At 40.9% G+C, this 24801-nt stretch overlaps 1 protein-coding gene across 1 annotated transcript in view; it reads right to left on the reverse strand.

Moving 5' to 3' along the window:
• RNF217 (ring finger protein 217) overlaps positions 1 to 24801 on the reverse strand; it is a gene marked incomplete at its 5' end in the record, with an annotated part of 111354 nt that overhangs the window by 25013 nt on the left and 61540 nt on the right. Inside the window, one exon of the mRNA XM_081094299.1 lies at positions 12999 to 13232. Within this exon, the coding sequence (XP_080950425.1) occupies positions 12999 to 13232 (234 nt within the window). The remainder of the gene's footprint in view (positions 1 to 12998; positions 13233 to 24801) is intronic.

The raw sequence follows: 24801 nt of genomic DNA on the forward strand, positions 1-24801 counted from the left end.
ATAAAATAACTCTCTGGGTTTTAATCAGTCAGTCTTAGATTATATTTATGGAATGAACAGAAGGAGGAATGTAATGATGCTTTGAAACTGGGATTAATTCTATGAATGTTAGGTTCGAGGATTTTGGGGGCCAAGTGCTGAGCAATCACTTCTATGGCTCTCTAGGGAAGACCATGAGAAATGTGTGATTGTCCTGAGGCACCAGAATAATAAGGCATCTGCCAGTTGGTGTCCCTACGAGGGACTCCTATCCATTTCTCATCCTGAACAACCAAGTCCTCCTGCAGATCCCGCGGCCAAGCCTCACTATCCACACAGACTGGGCGGCAAATTGTGAAAGGAGTTTTGCATCAAGCTCTCAAGTAAAGATGAATCCCGTCTCTCACTGAAAACATTAAAATAACTATCGCTTTGCTTTGGATTAAACGATAAAAGGACGAACAGCCAACCCCAACAGCCTTGTTCTTCAGACTGCACCCGAATGCTCTGATGACTGACTTTTTGGTCTGAAGATGCCTTATTCATTCTGACCTTTCCCCTATTCAAAACCAGCCTTACCTAACACACACAGACATCAACGCTGCATCTTCCTCCATTCATTTATCGATGCCTATTCCTCCACATGCAGTGCCACCTCACAAGCACAGACCTCCCACAGAGCCTGTCCTCCGAGTAACTACAGTCACACGGGGGTCACCGTGCTCTAACCTCGCTACTCTCAGTGTGGTCGGAGGAGTAGCACCCGGGAGCTGGTTGGAAACAAAGAATTCATGTCACACCGAGACCTACTGAATCCGAGCTGCAATTTCACAAGGTCCCCAGATGATTCAGAGACACGCTGACATTTCAGAAGCACTGCTCCGTACCATGGTGACCCCATCTCCCCGGACACAATGGATTTACAGAAGGAATGCGACCCTAAGCCAAAAACATGTATCCAGGGGCTGGCAAGCAGCCTTCGAGGTAGCTGGTATGCACTTTGTGCAGCAGGCAGCTTACTGATGAATAGAGACTAGCCAAGCCAGACTCTATTTTTTAAAATTTATTTTTATCATTGCAAGTATTACAGATGTCCCATCCCCTTCCCCACTGCCGCCTTCACCACACTATTGTCTGTGTCCATATGTTATGCATGTAAATTCTTTGGTTAATCTCTTCCTCCAGCCCTTTCCCTCTGAGATTTGTCAGTCTGTTCCATACTTCTGTATCTCTATACCTATTTTGTTCCTCAGTTTGAGGAGTGAAATGGCGATACACATACCCTCTGCCTTTGCTGTGGAGGCAAAGATGGAAGCGAGCTTAGTGGCCATAGTGCAGATCATGGGACGAGGGGACAAGAAAGGGCAGTGTCTGATTCTCCACGGGGCCTGTCTGTGTGGTGGCGGAGACTGCTCTCCTGCCCTTCCTACTTCCTGTGGAGCCTTGCAGTGACCCTCAGTAAGTGAGAGAGCACATCTCCGTGCTGTGTAAGCGGAGAAAGTCCCATTAACACAATCTGTCTACTGAAATCTTATCCAGATCAGATGCTATTTGTTTCAAGACGATTTCTCTGCCCCCCACCCCCCACCGCCCAACAGATTCAGTGTCTGCCTTACAGCACATGTGCTAGTGCACGTCCCATCTCCCGAGCGGCCTCCAAGCTCGCGAGGGCGAAGGCTGCATCTCATTCATCCTGTCTGTCCCAAGTGAAACAGCACAGAGCTCCGGGCACATGGAAGGTACTCAGCAAATCATGTAAAAAGTGAATGACTTTGCCCATAGCAAGTACTGTATAGTGGCTAACATTCAATGAATCCAAAGAAAAACCAACACATCTGATTTATGACCAGTGACTGAGATGTTATCACTACCTCTTAGGTCAGCAGATGAGGTTTACTAAATATTTTACCCACATGACATTTTGCTGAGCATCATGATTAATGTGCAAACCCTTCTACCAGAGGCAGGGCAGCAAGTGTTTCAAGAAGAAAATTATCAGAGTTAGGAATCTTAATGAACGTGTCCCGGAATCCATGAAAGGTGAAATAACTTCCTATTACATTTTTAACTCTTGAATTCCCTTAGTTTTTCCAGAAATCTGAGGTCACAATAACACTCAGAAGACAAGTTAAACCAATCCACTTTTCCTAAGCAAATGGTTATTTTCTCTTGACAGTTCATCATGCCAAATAAATAACGCACAAAGTTAAAACAGAATTCGAAACCGAAGAGCTCCCCAGATTACGTTTTTCTTTGCCTAAATTCTATATATTCCTACATACATAATTATCTGTCTATATAGTAGAGGAATATGCAAAATAGCCCGGACACCATAACATCACAACCGGACAGCAGGGACCTGAAGCTACATGGCACCTAGCCGGGGCGAGGGACCTCAGGCCAAGCCCCCCACCCCGCGGGACTTGACAGGGGACCTCAGGCCGTGCCCCCCGCCTGGCGGGGCTTGACGGGGACCTGAGGCTGCACTCCCCGACCCAGAGGGGCTCGATGGGGTGGGGCCGGCCAGGTCTGGGTCTCCTGCATTTTCGAAGCGCATGCGAGAGTGGTGGGCGGGAACTTGACTCCAGGTCCTGCGGCATGCCCCAGACTCTGAAGGGGGGAGATTTTCATATACATTTTACTAATTTTCTTTCATCTCTGACACTTCTATTATAGAGAAAGGACAAATAGCAATATTAAAATAGTTCCTCTAATTAATTCCCCTTTAATGTGCATGAGTTTTGTGCACCACGCCACTAGTTTTAAATAAATCACAAAATCACTGCTTATCAACGTCAGAATATTAGACAATACCCACGTGTAAAAGTAGCATTACAAATACACGCTAACTCAGTTTCCCAAGAAGAATTTGCTTCATTAGAACTTCAGGTGAAGACAAGTACTCAATAAGGAAACATATTCATCAATTCATTTGCTCATTCAGCAAATATTTATTGAGCACCTTCAAGCAGCAGGTACTGAGTGTGCTGATTTCAGGCACATAAAAAAGAACAAAAATACTTGTCCTCAAGGAATGTACTGAAAGCAGACAGATATAAGCCCAGAGAAGTATGTAGCCATGTAAGAACTGCTAGAGGAGACGCTTAGACAAGTGGGTGCCATGGGACAGACGCTCCAGGGAAGAACGGAGGGTTAGTAAGGCCTTGAAATATGAGTGGAATGTCACCGGAACAAGTAACAAAGGGGTAACACTTCAGGAAGAGGGCCCAGCCTGAGCCCCCACTGAGGCCTGAGAGCACACGGTGCATTGGGGAAAGAGCAAGTGCTCTAGTGTAGCCCAAATAGAGATGTCACCTCAGCTGGCTGGACCCTGAGCCTTGCTGAAGTGTCCAAAAACCGGGTCCAATGAGTCTCACGTTAATGCACCTATGCTTTTGATGTCTCTCTCAAGATACACTGTGGTCCAAAAAACTCCTGATATGAAACATGTAAAACTTAGGGCTGTCAGACTAGGGTCTACCTAAAAAAATTGATCAATGTGTAAATCATAGGCAAGTGTCGAGTTCTAAAAAGCTCAGTAACAACTTAAGAAGTCCTGACACCTTCTAGACCACTTGATAACAAGCACCAGGCTTGGCTTGCTTTTCTACCCACTCCCCAGCAGGCCCCCAGAGAGAAAGGGTTCTTCACTTGTCTCTTGTGCTGAAGATCCAAGGGATGATGCGATAAAGTGAAAAAAACAAACAAACAAACAAACAAACAGTTCTCAGTCCCACTGCAGGTCAGTGCATGATAGTTGTAAGCCTTGGTTCTTAGACTTATTGTAGTTTTTGTCAGAGGTGGGCAAAAATAGCAAATGAATCCCAACACTTGGCTTCACCCCCCCCCTCCCACCAACATTTCGTTTTTGTTGTTAGAAGTTCAAGCACAAGTAAAGACTCTATAAAATATGACGGCTAATTTATGCATCAAGAAAGCAACAGAGAACAACTTTAACGAAGCATGTCATTAGTAACTAGAGGGTGTAGTGTATCCTAATGAAATTTAGTAGTACTGCATCATAGCTGTGTGATATACATTTTTTCAAGGGTAAAATATATAACACACCCATTCATTTAAGCTTACTTCTTTAAACTGGGCCAGACAACGTCATCCTTCTCTCCTTACAAATCTATGCTAGCAACAATCACTTAAAAAACACTTGTTCTCTATCAGACCCTGACATCAATGATGCATTAATTCCAGGAGAAAACAGTGCGTGTCACAAATTAAACTGATCTTGCAGGGCTGATGCACAATCTAACGCTCAATTCATAAACACTGTCAACTTACTAAAGTGCTGGTGTCGGAGAAAAGCCAAAGAGCAAAGCAGCATGCTAACTACACTGTCATGGAAAAGCTTTAAACATTTACATGTAGAAAAATAATCTCAAGTCATCTCCACAAGAAAGAAGCTTAAGCACTATTCATTCTTTCATCTACCTAATTATACATGTAAGTTATTTATCAGAAATTCAACTATAAAGAGGTGCAGCTGGGATTTGAAAAAACAAAACAAAGGACTGACAGGTCCCCCAGAAGCAGAAATCGTGGACAGCAACTGCCATTCCTAGGGATAAAGAACCAAGGGAGTAAAGAAGTTTCTGGAGCCCAGTGAGAATAAGAAACATGGGTGAGAGAACACCTACGGGGAAGCTACCGTCATGTAGGGATACAGCTAATGCGAGAGCTGTGCCCTGACTCAGGAAGGGAGTGAGGAAGTGATGCATCCACTATTCTCTTTCCATCCTATCTTTTGCCAATGACAACCCTCAGCCCAACTCAAATAGAAATCAAGATGGTAAGGAGCCTAGAGAAGCAGTCCAGAGAGGCACTTTCTAGAGTACAGGACAGGTCAGAGATGGTTCAACAATACACACAGGAAGACGATTACCCAAATTCCAGCCATTCACTTAAGCATTATTTAAATTACACCAATTAGGAATAACAAGCCCATTCATTTGATTATAGTCTTAAAGACCTTAGAAAAGCTCTTATACCACTTGAGGAAATAATGTATTTGTGAGGTTTTATAAAATGTGATTTCTACCAGAAAGTTTATAATTACGAGAAAAAGAAATGCTAAACACAATGTAGGAACACAGGGCAAGTTTTCCCAAGTTTTACTGTTTTTTTTTCTTTTCCCTTATGGTGAGTTCAAATAACATTTTGTGAGTTATTGAGGTTTTGCTTTATCTTTGTGGGAAGAAGAGTGGGGATTACTATTAGTTTCGCTTCAAGGAAACCATTAAGAGAATTACCTCTAACACGTTCCCTGTGCTGATTTACGGTATGTCTGCCCTTCAATGAACTCCAAATCAATGTGAAAACCGGGATTATTTCTTCATCTACACTTGGAAATAAAAAGGAAACCTAGAATTGCTCCTACCTCAGTAAAATAACATTTAATCATTTTCAATGATTTCCATCTTTTCTCTTCCATGAAAAACTACAACTTACACTAAGTCCCCAAACATACTTTTTCCATTTCTGTGAATTCAGTGACCATCCCTCCTCCCAAATATGAATGCTTTCATTAGATCACTACTGAGCATAAGATCCATGTTTCCTGGAAATCTCTTTAATGCCCCAAAGGGTCTTCAAACTTAATATTATCAACACATTTTAAACTGAATTCGTTTTCCACCCACTAAAACCACTCGTTTTCCTCAAGATAGAGTCAGTTACATCCCTCCTTTACTCCCACCATCCATCAGTTACCCAATCTTTTATTCCACCTCGATTCTTTTTGACTCTTCTATCCCCTTCCCAATAACCCAGGGTTGCTCATTCTGCTGTCCTTGCCAAAAAATTAGAACAAGCATAATAATCTCTAGCGAGTGTTGAGAGCACTTAGGATATGTCAGAAATGGTGCTAAGCACTTTCTATGTGTGACGTCATTTAATCCTTACTAAATCCTTACCCTTATAACAGGTACTATTACCACCCCAACTACCACTAAAAGATGTACAGACTGTACTCAAGGTTATAGAGATGGTATGCGGCAGGGTGAGTTTATTTTTTATTTTTATTGGTTTCAGAGAGGAAGGGAGAGGGAGAGAGAGAGAAACATCAACAATGAGAGAATCACTGATGAGCTGCCTCCTGCACATCCCCTACTGGGGATCGTGCCCATAACCCAGATATGTGGCCTTGACCAGAATCGAACCTGGGACCCTTCAATCCACAGGCTGACTCTCTATCCACTGGGCCAAACCAGCCAGGGCCAGAGTGAGAGTTTAAATCTAGTTTGAAGTTAGTGCTCTTCCGACCTTTTCCCGCTTGACACATTCAAAATTTCAAGGCTTAGTTTAATGTGTCTATTCTTTAATGAAGCCTTTCCAATCTCTCCTACCCTTTCTTTTCCTATGCCCTCAGTATTTCCCACCCACATTCATTATAACACACATTATTATTTATACATTGGCCCATTTATTAGTTCCTTTGACAAATATATTTTGAGAGCATACTCTACCTGACACAGTGCGTGATACAGGTTATCAGCAGTAAGCAAGCCTGGACCTGGCCTCCTGGAGACCAGTGGGAAAGAGACTTTAAGTAAATAACCACACAAATACACCACAAAACCCCAGATGATAATTGCTATGGGGAATGACTTCTGGTGCTGGTGACGTGTCTGTCTCCAGGCATCGCGTGAGTGCCAGGAAAGCTGCAACCTCAACCTTTTTATTTCCCCATCACTAACTTGTTCCCTGTATTGATACCCAGTTGGAGTTGAGGTAATAAATTACAGGAACTGTTTAGGTTAGAAATTAGGTTTCTAATTGGAAAACATTAAATTAAATTTGCAGAAATGGAATGGTAAAACTTTTTGGTCTCATGACAAGAGTGGAAGGGACACGAAGACAAATACTATGAATGAAAAAGGCTGCCTCAATGTAAATCTCTCAATTCAGGAATGCATTTGTTATATTTGATATAGTATGAGTTTGACAGAGTTCAGAATATAATGAAAACCTCTATTTATTCAAACTTTTGCCAGAAGGGAGATGCTGTGTGAAGGCCTGGAAGCCTAACCTGGCGCATGAGAGAGTTCTTGTTACTGCTTGTTGATATACTAGTATTTTGTTTACACCTTTTTCATCTTCTGGGTACAAAAGAATTAACAAGTGGTACTTATAAACACCCCCACCCCCAAACTATTCAAATGAAATCCCTAAATATGATACTTGAGATCTCAAATTTCATGTGAGATATAATCAAAGGTATTTCTTGCTATAAAATAACTGTGGTAGTTTCAAGCAACTTTCAACCTTCTGTGCTAAATGCTTTTGAATTGACAGCCAACGCCATAATAAATACTCAAAGAGTGACATTTTGGATTGAGATATTGTAACTCAATGACACAGAAAGAATAATATTGAAATATACATTACAAAGGTTTTATCAATATATACAAAACCTGCTGTAGGCTGTAAACAACAATAGAGATTTTAAATTGCTCAGATATGTCACACAGTCGTAGCAACCTGTTTTAATTTATTTGTTGTCTTATGACTCAATTTATTGCATTCAAATACTTGAATTCACTGCTCTTAAAGTTATGATAAACTTGGAAGTGGGTTCTATTTTTTGGGAAATGCAATTTTAAAAAATTCAGCAAACCTAAAAATTATTCCTTGGTTCACCACAAAGAAGGAACATTCTAGTCTGAGTTGGTTTGCTGGAGTATCCATGTCCCTACTCATAACATCCAGAGAGGTATAAACATGTAAATCAGGCAGTTAATAGTAATGTGAGACCTTGGAGTTCAATGGTTTAATGATGAAAAATGCTACATTAATATTACACTAAACAGTCAAATCATTGCTTCAGGAATTGTTTGAATGAGTCCTAGAATTTTGTACAATATATGACAGAGGGATTATTTACATTTTCTGTTATAGATCTTCTATAAAAGTAAAAAAGAGTAACAGCCATAAGGATCCTCCAGTCCTCTGTAGCTTTATTTTTCTTGAAAGTTGCTTAATAGTTTAATTTTATATTGAGATTTTCATCCCTCACCCATTTCTGTGGATTTTAACTGCTGCATAATCAGTAACATTTATTTGTGTGTATAATTTTTTAATATATATTTTTATTGATTTCAGAGAGGAAGGGAGAGGGAGAGAGAGATAGAAACATCAATGATGAGAAAGAGTCTTTGATTGGTGCATCCTGTATTCCTCACATTGGGGATTGAGCCCACAACCCAGGTATGTGCCCTGACTGGGAATCGAACCAATAGGTCCACACTCAACCACTAAGCCACACTAGCTGGGCAGTAACATTTATTTTGTATTGAATTCCCCTCTCCATAAATTTCCTTCTTTGCCCACCACAAGTAGAAAACCAAGTTTATTAGATCTGAGACTTTGATCCATTTGCCCCCTGCTTCTCTTCTTACCTATAACCACTGCACTGACAAGACATTGGAGGAAGCCTGGTATTGGGAAATATTATCAGAGTGCCCTTGGTTCATTCAGAATTATACAAATACTAGAGGCCCGGTGCACAAAAATTTGTGCACTCGGGGGGGGGGGGGGAGGGCATCCCTCAGCCCAGCCTGTGCCCTCTCGCAGTCTGGGACCCCTCGGGAGATAACGACCTGCTGGCTTAGGCCTGCTCCCGGGTGGCAGAAGAGAGGCCCAATCCCTAGGTGCAGCCCCTGATCCGGCTCAGAGCAGGGCAGATCGGGAGATTGCGATGCCACGCTCAGTCACACTCAGGGTAGGGCCAATTGGTGGGTTGGGGCACCACCCCCAGTCACACTCAAGGCAGGGTCGATGGGGAGGTTGCGGCGTCACCCCCTGTCACGCACAGAGCAGGGCCAATCAGGGGGTTGGGGCGCTGCCCCCTGTCACTCACAGAGCAGGGTCAATCGGGGGTTGGGGAGCTCCCCCCTGTCACGCACAGAGCAGGGCCCATCAGGGGGTTGAGGAGTTCCCCCCGTCACTCACAGAGTAGGGCCGATAGGAGAGTTGGGGCACCGCCCCCTGTCACACACAGAGCAGGGCAGATCAGGGGGTTGGGGCACCGCACCCTGTCACACTCAGGGCAGGGCGGATGGGGAAGTTATGGCTCTACCCTGTCACACACAGAGCAGGGCCCGTGGGGGGCGGTTGGGCGCTGCCCTCTATCACCCACAGAGCAGGGCCAATCAGGGGGTTGGGGCGCCGCCACTGTCACACACAGAGCAGGGTCCGTGGGGGGGGGGGGGATTGGGGCGCTGCACCCTGTCACAGAGCAGGGCCGATCAGGGGGTTGGGGCGCCGCACCCTGTCACACACAGAGCCGCAGGGCGATCAGGGGGTTGGGGAGCTCCCCCCTATCAGGCATAGAGCAGGGCTGATCAGGGGGTTGGGGCGCCTTCCCCTGTCATGAACAGAGCAGGGCGGATAGGGAGGTTGTGGCCCCGCCCCCTGTCACACACAGAGCCACAGGGCGATCGGGGGGTTTGGGCGCTGCCCTGTCACGCTGATCCCGGTGCCGGGAGGCCTCGCGGCTCCGCTGATTCCAGTGCTGGGAGGCATATTACCCTTTTACTATATAGGATAGAGGCCTGGTGCACAGATGGGGACCGGCTGGTTTGCCCTGAAGGGTGTCCTGGATCAGGGTGGGGGTCCCCACTGGGGTGCCTGGACAGCCTGGGTGAGGGGATGATGGCTGTTTGCAGCTGGTCACACACCCTTCAGCGTGGGGGTCCCCACTGGGGTGCCTGGCCAGTCTGGGTGAGGGGCTGAGGGCTGTTTTCAGGCTGGTGGGTGACTGAAGCTCCCAACCGCTCCTTTTTTTTTCTTTTTTCTTTTTTTTTTATTCTGGGCCAGCTTTAGCTCTGAGGCTTGGTTCCAGCTCTTAGGCCTCTGCTGCTGAAAGCAGGTATCTGGTCTGTTTGGGTTCTATAATCGAAACACTGTTTCAACCCCAGCTCTGAGATCCCGGATGGCTGAAAGCAGGTTTCTGGGGTTTTGTTTAGCTTCTATATTTGTAACAATGTTTCAAACTGCAAGCTCAGAGGCCGGCAGCGGCAGGCAGGGAACGTTGGAGTCCTCCGTCACTGAAGCAAGCAAGCCTCATGTTCGCTTCAAGCTGCCTGGCTGCCGGCCGCCATCTTGGCTGGCAGTTAATTTGCATATCGCCTTGATTAGCCAGTGGGAAGGGTAGTGGACGTATGGCTAATTACTATGTTTCTCTTTTATTAGATAGGATAGGGTCCTATAATTTTAATATTTTCTATATGAAATACTGTGCATTGTGATAAATTATGCTCATTATAAGATAATTTGGTGATTTGGGATGAAATGAAACCTGTAACAGTTCACTGTTGCTATAATTGCATCTTAAATTATATCGCCTTTTACCCATTCCATAAAGCAATATATTTTTAAATTGTTTCCACTTTGATTCAATTATCCTATAAAAGGGTAATATGCAAATAGGCTGAACAGTGGAATGACTGGTGGCTATGAGGTGTACTGATCACCAGGGGGTAGATGCTCAATGCAGGAGCTGCCCCCTGACGGTCAGTACACTCCCACAGGGGGAGCACTGCTCAGCCAGAAGCTGGGCTGATGGCTGGCAGGCTCAGTGGCAGTGATGGGAGCCTCTCCTGCCTCTGCAGCAGCGCTAAGGATGTCTGACTGCTGGCCTGCAGTGAGCGGGCCTAAGCCATCAGTCGGATATCCCCCGAGAGCTCCCAGACTGTGAAAGGGTGCAGTTGGGGCTGAGGAACCCCACCCCCCCGCAACCCCCGAGTGCAAAAATGTTGTGCACCGGGCCTCTAGCGTATAGATATCTTAATTGATACAAATTCTAAAATAGTATAGTCTGAGTTTATATATATATTTGTAAATATATAAATTATAAATATATAAATTATAAATATATAAATTATATAAATGTATGTTATATAATTTGTATAATATATAATTCTAAATGTAATTTAGAAAAAATTAAATATCCTACATTATGAAATAATAAGTCCTTCTAAAACAAGTAATTTCTGACAGCATCAGAAATTGGAATAACATAGAATTGGAATAAAAATAACCTAGGAATATATACAATGAAATAAAAGTATTCTATTGCTAAGTCAGCATTCAAAATCACTTTTTAAGAGAAGGAAAAAAATGAAAGTTTTTTTCTTCCTTACAGTTATGCCTTAAAGAGACAAACATGCACAAAATCTGTAACAGTGATGGCAAACCTTTTGAGCTCGGTGCGTCAGCATTTTGAAAAACCCTAACTTAACTCTGGTGCCGTGTCCCGTACAGAAATTTTTTGATATTTGCAACCATAGTAAAACAAAGACTTATATTTTTGATATTTATTTTATATATTTAAATGCCATTTAACAAAGAAAAATCAACCAAAAAAATGAGGTGTGTCACCTCTGACACATATGTCATAGGTTCGCCATCACTGATCTATAATAAAAGCATAATATGCTAATTAGACCAGACGTCCTTCCGGACAAAGCCGCGGCGGTGGGGGCCGAGGCAGAGACAGCCACTGCGGCAGTCAGGGGGGTACGGGGAGGGGACCCCCAAGTCCCTTGCATGAATTTCGTGCAACAGGCCTCTAGTTAGAAAATAAAAAAATTAACTATGAGGGTCTAGCAGATTCAAAAACCAGTGGGCCTTTAAGAGGCTTTCACTAACCTAGTCTAGCTCATCACTACAATGGTATGGAGGAAACTACTAGCTAAGCCATGGTCCCCTCAGAGCTACAGAATGAATAATGCAGCATCTATTTCTTCCAAGCCACGGAACATGGGTGAAAACTTACCTTCAATGGAGATGACTTCAAACAGCCTTTGAGACCACTTCATCCTGCCATTCTGCTGTAATGACAAGGATGAAAACTACTGCCGCAGCCTCATCACTTTTCCGCTTCCTTTACTGCAAAGTTCCCAGTGCTGCTGCATCTTAGTATTACCTAGTGAGGCCCAAAAATTTGCCAGACAGCTGTTCTGGGGTGGGCCTGGGGCCCTGGTGTCTAAAAGCGCTCCAGGTGATTCCAACGTGCAGTCAAGGCTGTGAACTACTGACTCGCTCCCAGAGTGGCTGCCTTAGGCTTCTCTGCCTTCAGTCTGCCCTCCTGTGACAGCCTCTATTAACACTGCCAGAATGATCTTCCTGTAAGGCCTACAGAATTAACGTCACACTCCTAAGCACAGCGCAAAAGACTCAACAGGATCTGTTCTTAAAACGCCTGACCAGCTGCCTCCCACACTCTCTCCACAAGCTCCACCAGCTCTTGTTTTCCACACGCCTCAGCCTCTGGGCCTGAACACTGACTCATCTCTTGCTCTGAAATGCTCTCCACTGTTTTTATCTGTTTATCTGCCTGGAGAGTGTCTTCTCAATAAGCCTCTCCTAACGTCCTAACCCATAGCCCCCCATCATGTTCTCAAAGCACAAGTGCACGGGTTTCACGTCTGTTTGTCTGGTTTTGTTGTTTGGTCATATGGAAGTGTTATTTTAGAGCGCATGTCTCTCATCATGATTAGGCATTTTTTGAAGCAAGGTGTATGTCTCATTTGCCCCTGTATCCCCCAAACTTAACACACTGCCTAGCGAATACTGACATTTTGTATTTGCTGCATAAATGATTGAACAGCATTTTATACTATTTTCTCTTATTACTTACAGAGCCAGACGGGATTCATATTGGGTCTATGAACAACTCAAACTTATAGTAAATTTAAAAAGTCTTAATCTTTATTTAATATTTAGTAATAGTAAGGACAATTTCTTTAAAGATTAGCCTTTCAATTATGCTTCTAGATGAATGTGAAACATGGTTAAAGTCAAAGGAAAACCTTCATTACATCCTCAAGAGTGCTCTCTGATTATCAGCCTCCCCAGACCACACATTTTCAGAATCAGAGCCAATAGATACTCACCTTAGAGTATGGTTAGGGAAGGAAGCCCACTTAATGCCCACCACAAGTTGGCCTACTTTGGCTGCTCCCATCATGTGACATCTAACCCACAACTCTGGTGAACATGCTTACTTTGTATTTGCTTTCTGATCTGGAAGGGGTGGGAATATGTCCTTTTTTCTTGAAGGTTGTAAAGTGCTTGCATTGAGGGCATGGTTTGGTGCTGGCATCAATACGGCCAAGTTCCAAGAAGTATTTATATTTTATGGAGTCTTCATGCGTTAGGTTATAGACAACCGTTGTTTCCTCCAGGAATTCAAAGCATTCTGTGATAGGGCATTTGATTTCTACTTGGCCAAGCTGTACCTGCATGGGAGAGAAGATGGGAGAGAAAACAAAGTCATCGGTTATTGCATCTCTCTTCTTTTTCTTCACATAGTATTTTTTAATGATTACAGAAAAGAATTACCTGTTATTTGTTCATGGTTCCTAACATGGTAAATGCTAAGCACACTGGTACCTATATTGAGCAGTACCAAAATGATTTGTGGTGTGTCCAGCAACTCTCAACCTGTGGGTCGCGAACGATGAAAATACGTCCTGCATATCAGATATTTACACTACGATCCATAACAGTAGCAAAATTACAGTTATGAAGTAGCAACGAAAATAATTTTATGGTTGGGGGTCACCACGAGATGAGGAACTGTATTAAAGGGTCGCGGTATTAGGAAGGTTGAGAACCACTGGACTTGAAGCATTCTCTCCTATTATAGTATTTGTGAATGTCAATGGGCCTAAACCACAGACTCACCAAAGTAGCAAATTATCATCCCACTCTCTGGAAACCCCAGGGTGAGAAAGCCACTAAGGGAACAGCTGGAATGACAAGGTATTTCAGATACTTCAACCTTACCCCAGAACATGTCAGCACTAAACTTCAGGCACATGCAACCACTTTAAAAGGACAAAAAAGAGATTATGAATATATATATCTATATGTGTAATTTAAAAACTACCTGCTGAAAGTGTAAATTACTACTTCCTTTTATGCTACTATTGTACAAAGCAGGATCCACAGAGGTTTTTCAAATATTTGTCCCAAATGGTTTTTTCTATTTTTTATGAGTCTGCCTATACTTGCAATCAGCTTTTATTACATCGTTAAAAGTTATGATAATGTTATTATATCCCACATTATGCTTTATCACAAATCATTTTCATTTATAGCTCAAGACAGAAGTCCCCTGAAGATTTTTAAATAGACAGAAACTATGTGTGCTATTATAAGAAACTGGCTTAATGAGATGGATAAGACATTTTAAAAATTAATAAATGTTTCCTCTTTTCACATTCTGTCGACATTTGTCCAGCCCATGTCTGAGCCAGGTACTGGGTTAGATTAGACACTGGTGCTTTGCACGTGTCTATCGGTAAAGAGGCAGTGTGACACAAAGTGGTGAATATGGCTAACAGAGTGTCAGGGAGGATACGGGGGAGGCTTGGTAACCTCACACTCGGAAGTTTCAGAAGAGGCTTCTTGGAAGAAGTGAGGTTTCAAGTGAGATCTTAAGATTAGCAGGACTTTGTCAGATAACATACAAGATGATTCCACCGACAGAAGACAAAGCAGGGGCAAAGGCCTGGAGGTAGAGCACAGAGCGCCCTGCAGGAGGGACACCCATATCTTTCCCACACGCCCAGTGGATCCAATATGTCCTCACGCCCAGTGGATCCAATATGCACCCTAAGCTAAAGATGGCAGCCTCAGCGGCACTGGACGATGAGCAGGAAGACTGAAATGCAATGTGTAGTTCAGAAAGATGAGGCTGTACAGACAGATCAGAGCACAAGGGCAGAGCAGCAGAGCATGAAGCCATCCTGGACGTCTGGACGTTTTCCTGTGAGAATGGAAGACTGTGGTCTTAGCATGTAAAAGATGACTTCTTTCCATTCCACACAGAAGGGGCTCACCACTTGGGCCATCTCAGTGACTCTTATTTATTGGGAAGGAACATACGTTAGGGGGTACCAGCCGGAATACTTTTTGTCCCAGGTCCATGTTTTAATCTGGCCTCCCTCAACTATAAATTTATGTGTTCGAACTATAGAAATGATAACAATGGAAGTAGCCATTCCACAGCTACCCAGGAACAGTCAGATCTTACGGGAATGGAATATCCTTTAGGGACCATGACTGTAAGGGAGCTTACGGGGAGTGGGTTATCAGGTTACTCCTCCAGTGGCAGTGTTTGTTACTACACCGCATTAGGATACCTGCCACCTAACATCCAACCAAATACCTTTTCTTCTAAAGTGTTTCTCAAATCTGTCTGCCAATCTACTCCATCTCCATAGAACACATAATTTCCTTATGCGTTCACACTGTCTGCATTTTGCCTATTCCATACCTTCTTTCTGAAAGCTCCAAAATCCCTACCCCACTACACTGAGTCAAATGATCTCATATTTTATTAAACAGAAGCACTATGATCATATTTCCTCAGATTTCCACTGCTAACTGCCCCCATATTTTTTTTTGTCTTCCTTTCTTTTACAGTGTAGGGCCCAAATCTACTTCCAGGACAATGGCATGAGGCGCTTGAAGTGTTTGTTGAAAATTCAAGTTTACTGGCCCACAAAGCACCTACAAAATTTTAATCATTGCTGATAAGCTAGTCACTGGCAATTTGGAACAATTACTCATACAATCCTTTGAATTACTCATACCTCTTCATACAAACAATATCCGTCTTTTCATAATAAAATGCTATTCATGGCCTATATCTCTTGGCCTCTACAAGTCTATCTTTTCTCAGAATAACTTCCTGAAAAAAATCACTAGCAAACAAGTCATCATGAATAAGCAAAGTACATTCATTTACTCAACAAGATAACGTATTTCATCAATTCAAGCATGAATTTTTTTCAACATTGTAATATCTCAGAAGTCAAGATTATCTTACAATCAACAGTCTTTAAAACTATGGCATTATGCCATAGTTTAATTTGCAGTGCTTTTATTTTCTTGGTGGCTCAGAATATAATACTGTATCCTATAATTGATCATGCCTTAGATTTCAATGAAATGCGGTTTTTATGGGTTAGCCAGTATGATGGACTCTGGAGAGATGAAGAGAGAGACAGGACTTCTATTGGAGGCAATTTATGATACACAAGTGAATAAACCAGGCAGGCTGTAATCAGTTATGACACCAGAGAAGGTATCTGAGGAGGTGACAACTTAAACTGAGAACTAAAGGGCGTGTCATGCAGAGAACTTGGGGGAAGGGACTGCAGGCAAAGGAAACAAGGATAATGGCCCCAGGGCAGAAGGTGCCCAATGTGCCTGTGTTCAGAGAACAGAATTGGGTGACTGGAACACCTCCGAAACCAGCCAGAACACACAGGCCTTGTTGGCTGTGATAAGAAGTGTGAATTGTATTCTACGTTCAATATGAATCATTGACTGGTTTTATGATGAGTGACATACCCCAAGTTACATTAAAAAATCAGTCATACTCTTCCTGTAGAATGAACAGTAGAAGAACAAAAGCAGAAACTAGGAGAATAGTATGACTCTGGATTGCACCTGTTCTCACCACCACTGGCATCTAACTGTGGCCGTTTTCCAGGCAGGAAATGACAGAAGATGGAACTAGGTAGCCAGAGGTAGGCAGGGGTTCTGTATGGAAGTGAACCAAATGGGGTTTGGTGATGAACCAGATATGGAGCATGAAATGAAGTAAAGGAAGAAATCAAGGATGACTCTAGGTTTTTGCTTGAAATAATCCGATTGGTAGGTGCTACTTACTGAGTTTTTTAAATAAAATATAGTTTATGTCGCCCTAACCGGTTTGGCTCAGTGGATAGAGTGTCAGCCTGCGGACTCAAGGGTCCCAGGTTCGATTGCGGTCAAGGGCATGTACCTTGGTTGCGGGCACATCCCCAGTAGGGGGTGTGCAAGAGGCAGCTGATCGATGTTTCTCTCTCATCGATGTTTCTAACTCTCTATCCCTCTCCCTTCCTCTCTGTAAAAAATCAATAAAATATATTTTTAAAAAATTAAATAAATAAATAAATAAATAAATAAATAAATAAAGTATAGTTTATGTGGATATGTGATATTTGCTGGAAGTGATTCACTGCAAACTTATTATAATAACAAGAATAAAGATCACTAATTCATCCAAAAAACATATAGAGCTCCTACAATATCACACATAAAAGATATAAAGTAGTTTAAGTCATGAATCTTGCCTTAATGGAATATGAGGATACAGTAATTAAATTTGTGTTGACAGTCTTTTCCAGCAACTTGGGATTTGACGGTACTAATTCATTTAATATTTTACCCAATGTTTGAAATTCTTTTGTTAGGGATAATCATAAACATATGCAAAAGTTGGCAGATGGGTATTATGAGACCGTAAGGCCTCCTTCTCCAGCTTCAACAATAATCAACTGCTGGACACGTGTTTTTTTCTGTGCCCTGACACAGATGGCCCTCCCATATTACGTTGAAGCAAAAACCAGAAATTATGTCATTTCATTCATAAATATTGTAGTATTTATGAAAGAAAACAAGTCTTTTAAAACACATTACCATGATATCAAATATCTCCCCAAAAGACAAAAATTCTTCAAAATCAATTTAACAGTTTAAATAACGTGTCATCAAAATTGTTTACAGGATTTTATGTACTTAATATACTTAAGACCACGATATTTTTAATTTGTTATTTTCAAATGCTAATACTACTATTCGTATCACTGGAAAATACACTTTCCAATTCTTCTGAACAAAAACATGCCCAATCTTGTAAGACAAAATTTACTTAACTCTAAAACAATCTCCAAGAGTGCTAGTAAGAGATGCTCTTTTCCACTTAGCGCTTAAGCTGCATGGATAATTTGCCCCCTGGGAGGACTCAAAAGTAGTACAGTGACACAGGTGAAGGAGAACTCTGAAAAAGTGGCAGATTCATTAATTAAATCATCCAGGGAAAAGAAGAGAGGAAGCATAAACCTTCGACTTTGAAGCTCAATTCATCAAATGTATGGTTTATGATTTTGGCCTTGGCTTTGAGTGTTGGTCATGATAGTTTACAAGGTGCCTTGGCCTTTTGTTCACTTGATACCAGGGGATTTCATATTTCCATTTTTCCTTAAAAAATGGAACATGTCAGGCCCAGCGGGCGTGGCTCAGTGGTTGAGCATCAACCTATGAAAGGTCACAGTTCGATTCCCTGTCAGGGCACATGTCCAATGTGGGGCGTGATTCTCTCTCATCATTAATGTTTCTACCTCTTCCTCTCCCTTCCTCTCTGAAGTCAATAAAAATGTTTTTGTTTTATTTAAATGGAACCTATTAAGGTGGCAGGGAGAAGAGAATACCACAACAAAAGCATTAACAACAATGAAATGTATGCCATACCCCCCTACATGCCAAGCACTGGTTTAAGCACTTTCTGTGCATTAATGGCTTTGTGGAGCACACTAGAGTCAGATTCATTTTCAGGTTCATAGATTTTCCCACAAGTTTATCATCAGTGATTATAGGATGTGGCTGCTTTATTGATAAATGTGATTTTTTGTTTACAGAGCACTGAGCTAGGCACCTTTAATTATTAAAAATAATAATGAAAAACATCAAACCAAATATCCCAAAAGTTCCCTCTGCCCCAGGCAAGGTAAATATACAGAAAATCACACTTAGGCACATAAGTAAAAGTTCCAAAAGCCAAACAAAAGGAAGTTTCTTAAAGCAACAGAGAAAATGATACTCCCACATAGAAAATTTTGGCCCCAGGTGTCTTGTGGGTCAATTTTACTCAGAATTTAAGTATGAAACACCAATATTACACAATAACTCTGAGAGAACAGGGAAAAGGCTGGGGGAGGATCACTGCTCAAGTTGTTTTATGAGGCCAGCATAATCATGATACCAAAACCTGATAAGGATGTTGCAAGGAAGGAAAATTACTGACCTGTCTCTTCATCAACATAGATACAAAAATCCCAAACACAGTATTGGCAAACCAAACTGAACAATACATGCAAAAGATAATATATCAAATCAAAGGTTTATTCCAAGAATGTAAGTCTGGTCTAATATTAAAAAAATCTATTGATATAACTCACACATTAATAAAATAAAGGAGAAAAATCATATGATTATCTCAACAGAAAAAAATATTAATAAATTCAGCATTCATTCATGTTAAAATCTTAACAAACTAGGAAGAGATGAAAGCTTCCTTAATCTGCCAGAGTATCTGTAAGAACATATACAGTGAACATCATATTCAATGATGAAGTCATGAGGGCTTTCTTCTTGAGTCTGGACATGGGGCAAATATGCACTCCTTTCATTATTTAACACTGACTAGGGCTCACAGCCAATGCAAGAAAAGCAAAAGCAAAATGAACATAAAACAGCTAGAAATGAAACTATCTAATTCCCCATTTCTTGCAGACTGCAAGATTGTATATACAGAAAATCCAAAATAATCTACAAATAAACTATTAGAATTAATAAGTGAATTTAGCTAACTTGCTCAATAGTTTAGTACACAAAAATCAAATGTATATCTTTATGCTAGTAACAAGCAACTTGGTAATAAAATAGAAACATACTCTTGAAACCTGTATAATATTATCCAGTCACCCCAATACATTTATTAAAAAGATGGAATAATTGAAACATGAATATCATAGGAAAAATAATATCATTGTAGCAATATTAAAAATATCAAGTATGAATAAATCTAATACAAGTTGTATAATACCTCTACACAGAAATATTTGAAATATTTTTGAGAAAATAAAAAGAAGCAAATAAATGGAGGGATATATCCAGTTTTTGAATTGAAAGGTTCAATATAGTAAAAATGAAAATTCAGTCTATATTGACCTACAGATTCAAGGCCATTTCAATAAGATATTCAGTTTTCTTTCTCTCTCTCTCTTTTTTTTTTTTTTTTGAGGGGAAGGTGGGTTCTAAATTGCAAGCTGATTCTAAAAACGTACGGACAGTCATGATACTCTTGATCTAGAAAAAGAAAGTAGTAAGACTTGTTCTACCAAATAAAAGATGAAGCAAAAAGTATTAGTAATTACAAGAGTGTGACGCTGAACCAAGGACAGATAAGGTCGCATAACAGAACAACAGCACAGAAAAGAGTGCAGAACCGTGCCATTTACATACGGACACGAGATGTGTTGACACAATAGAGCAGTGGAGAGGATTTTTCCCCCCAATAAGTGAATATCCTAAAAATGCCAAAAGCAAAAGCCATTGGTAGTTTAGTTATGGAAAACCACTCTGCCCTTCCACAAATCACAGTAAATTCTCTAACCAGCAGTTGCCAACTGACGGTCCGTGAGGTCCGAAAGTTTGGCGACCACTCAAATGACTCTGAAAAGTGAAACAAGCAAGGAACATTTTGCAAATATAGGTGATTTTGAGGTTTATGAATAGGCAGGTTAGTGCTTTTGACTCAACTGTGGACACATTTAAGGTAAAAGAGTCAGGGAAATCATTGCAAAGTTGACATGTTGGCAAGAGGAGTAATAGAGCAGATCCCTAAATTTGTCCCGGTACACAGGTATTTTTAATTCTCTCTTGGGTCTTATAGGATGTGTTTACCCATGCTTCTTGGTTAAAGGATCTTCAAATATGAAGACAGTTATTGTGTCCCTCCAGTCTCTTTCTCCCAGGAAAACATCCTCACATCTTAGTTCCTCACATCTGGTTTGAAGTCCTTCCCTCTTCCTGGCTTTGTTGGTTGGTAACAGAGTGTGTCACCCAGAAACCAAAGCCATTACGCTAGTCTGGTCTGGCCACTAAGGAAACAGGATTATCCTCAACCACAGTAAAAATGGAAAGAAAGGAAAACTCAACGAAAAAAGCTCCCAGGAATTTTAAGCTACCAAAATGAACCCAAGAAGTGGAAAACCTGAATGGGCCAATCACAATAGAAGACATTAGGGTATGTTGTCTTTTAGGAAAGCATCTATTCTCTGGGTTATCACCTGTTGCAATTGAATAGTCTCGTATCTTCTCCCTCTTGCTGTTGTTTTATCTCTTTTCTCATCTTGTCTGCTTTACTTTCTTTGATCCTCAAATAAGGATCCTAAAAGAATTAATCTTTTATTTCTTAAAATAACCAGCTTGGGGGTTTGTTTATATTGTTTTTTTGTGTTTGTTTTTTTGTCTTCCTTTTTAAAAAATAATTATGTTCAATGTCGTTCTCTTCTGGCTTTTATTTGTTTTATTCTGTTATTCTTTTCCTAGTTTCTTAAAATGATTCCTTAGTCCCCTTGTTTTCTGCTTTTACTTCTTATGAATACAGTTTTTGCTATGCTCTAAATTTTGGGCATAAAATGTTTCATTTTCACTTCTTCTTAGTGTTTTTATGCAGTTAAAACTTTTTGGTGGTTTTTTCTAATATTTATATTTAACTTCACTTGATTATGAATAGAGAAAGTGGACTGTAAAAATCTTAATTTTAAGATTACGATTTTATTTCTAGCCTATTAAGTAACCCTTTAAAATGTTTCTTGGGCATTAAAAATGTCTACTCTAATCAAAAGATGTAAGATTCTATGTAGATGTCTACTAAATCCTAACTTTGAGGTTTCAAGTAAATTCTTCTATGAGCTCATTAATTATTTAGCTATTCGATCTGATCCTTAAAGAGGAGTATTAAAATTGCTTACTATAGTTTTTTCAGAGTATCTTTGCACTTTTAGTTCGTGCATTCTCGGTTTACCCATTTAACTGAAATGTTGCTGGTGCAAACAGGCTTATGACATATCTTCTTAAACAGTCTTCTCCTTATTGATGCTTTTACACTTAAATTCTCCCTCTACCTCATCAGTTCTCCCCTCTTCTCCCCTCTTCTTACTGGCATTTTCCTCCTGTGACTTTGCTCCTGTCTTCTCAACGCAACTTCTTGTTAAATCACTTTGTTGTAAACGATTCTATGGATTAGTTTCAATTCAATACCCAAGTATTTATTTAGTGCCTACCATGGGCAAGGCAATCGACTAGCTACTTGGGGGAATTTAAAGATGAATAAATTGCTACCCTCAAGTAATTTCCAGTTTATCAGTGGAGACAGACGTGGGCATCAACAACCATAGTTCTGGCAGAGAAGCGCAAAGGGGAACTTGGCTTGGGCTGTTCATGAAAAAGAAGGTAGTATTTTAATTCAACCATGAAGAATAAAAAGGACTATTATGAATAGATCTGGCTATGTCTTATTTCTTAAAAAATGTGAAAAGTAATACAAAAGACACATCTGATGATTTCAGATAAGAAAACAATAAACATTGTATTTATATAAATAGGTAAAAGTATATGTGAAAAAACATGAACTTGGAAGAAGGACTTGCTAAAAATTCATTTTTTCAGGTTATAAATTATTTCTTTTATTTACAGTTCTAATGTTTTCTGTTAAAATTTTGATCATACAGTAACTTTTTAAATTTTGCCTAAGTATTTTCTGAACTATAATAGATGATGGATCCGGAATTATTAGCAAAACCAGTAACCAAAACTTCGGATTGGCCTTGAAAATAAGATAGGACACTGAGCATTTGGGTAAAGGTTTCTACCTATCAAAGCTAAAATCTGAACATTATTTAAGTTTGTTTCTGCATACTCTAGGACTCAGCGGTTCTCAACCTGTGGGTGGCAACCCCTGAAAATACATCCTGCATATCAGATATTTACATTACAATTCATAACAGTAGCAAAATTACAGTTATGAAGTAGCAACGAAAATAATTTTATGGTTGGGGGTCACCACAACATGAGGAACTGTATTAAAGGGTCGCGGCATCAGGAAGGTTGAGAACCACTGCTGGAAGTCTCAGTTTATGTTGTACTAATGAATTCCGGGCTTTGTCCCAAGCCTCTGCAGTGTGCAGTGGAGAAAGGAGTCATGTCCTAAGTAAACTAAACGCTGCGGGAATCCGTCCCACACGCTGCCGTCCTCTCGGCAATGTTCCTTTTATAAAGGTGATGTCAAATATTTGTGCGTTTTTTAAAGAAATCCCAAACCTTTCTTCTGGGAAACTGTTTAACAAATAGAACAACAAAATAACTTGTAAACTTGAAGGTAATCCAAGTTTGACATATGTTCTATATTTTTACTTAAAACGTTTTAAATGTTTTTCACCCCCCACAGGTTTTGGTCTTTCAGTATTGGCAAGCATCAATGGTTTCCTAAACATCCACCAAGTTAGCACAGTTCTTTAACGTAGAAAGAGCAATTTCAACAGAGTCTTTCATGCCAAAACAAAGTATCTTTGTGCACCATCCACCCAGTTCTAGGAACAGTCTGTTCATTACCTGGAGTTTGTCGATTCCATAAAGAGAAAAATAATTCCTTCCTTCTTGGCGACTAGTTATTATTTCCAGATATAAAATGCTGTTTAGTGTAAAGTGAGCAAATTTTCCTGAATATCTATCTCCCAGGAACAAAGCTAAAGTGCATTTGATTCTCTAAAAAGAGAAAAAACATTGTCTTCTCTTTTGATGTTTGAATTATATACTTCCAAAGTAGAGAGAAATCTTATCCCAGGAGTATAGCAATGTCTTTTAAAAATGTTGAGTGGGATAGAGAGGTGTCCAAAAAAAACTTGCATGGTCAGTGAAGACACTATAAATTTTACTGAAAAGTTCGGTGACTAGGTCGAGAAAGAATTGGAACAGTCACAATGCTAAATGTCTGGATTTACTACAAACACATTTTAGAAAATCTACTCTGCCTCAAAAATAATGCTAACTGTACTGTTAGTACATCATTGTTCTTTTGTATTTGCTTTACCTTTTTCTATCCAGTCTGGGAGATCGATTTGGGCAGTTACGTCCTTCACTCCCCCCCACCCCCCCACCCCCCACCCCGTTTCCTGGGAGTCACCCAGGAAAGCAATGCAATTCCTGGGGAGGTTAGGGGCTGAATATGGAAACTTGCCTACTAAAAGACGGACTTGATAAACTTCTAACTTTGATTCTCTATTTTTTTCCGAGAAAGGTTTTTAATGTTTATCTTAGTTTTATCCTTTCCAAACAGGAATGCACAGTGCCCTTTGGCATTCTTTCTGCCACAGAAAAGTGGAGTACTTATGACGTGTTCCTGCTCTACAATAAAGGTTTAAATTATAAACCTTCCAGAAACATCTGGTATTGTCAGATGAACTGAATAATAATGATAACAGCAGCAGCAGCTTTTGCTATTAAATGTTTAATATCCAGGCACGGTTCTATCCAGGCCCTTTCTATCAGTCACTTCGTATTTTCCTGATTAAGATCCTACCAGGATCCCGAAGCACAGAAGAGTAAGCAATTTGCCCAAGTTCACACAGAAAGTGCTGATCTTCAATGCAGACCGAGTCACTGCCAGAGCCTGAACACGCATCACTATGCACCTGCAGGTGCCTGCCCAGTCTTGGCAAAATTAGCCACTTGGAATAATAATGCCATGCTGCCGTTGGCCACAGTGAGTTCTTAAATGCTTCATCAATGTAGGTAGTTAAGTGCCTTTCTAAACATGGTATTTTGATAACCATAAGCAGTCCAACCTCCATCTGTCTCCCTCAGGCACAGTCCTATAGACAAGCAGATGGTCTCCAAGCTCACCTGGATGTCATCACTCAGTGGCAGTTCTTCTCTGGGTGCCTCTGAGTCACCCCTTCGTCACTTGTGAACCCTCCTCAAGGCCTCATCCCCAATCTTCCCTTTCAGCTAAGTGATGCAATCAACAACATCACCTTCCACTTGACAGGATGAAGTCTAGCTTGTTCAGATGAGAAACCCTCCACTTTCTGTTCCCCATACAAAAGGGGGTACATTTTCTCTCTCTTAGTAGGAAGCATGGCTGCCCAAACTTCCCAAGATGGCCTCACCAGGGATCTCAACTCT

The sequence above is a fragment of the Myotis nattereri genome, assembly GCF_964212035.1.
Source record: "Myotis nattereri genome assembly, chromosome: 6".
In the NCBI taxonomy this organism is placed as follows: Eukaryota; Metazoa; Chordata; class Mammalia; order Chiroptera; family Vespertilionidae; genus Myotis; species Myotis nattereri.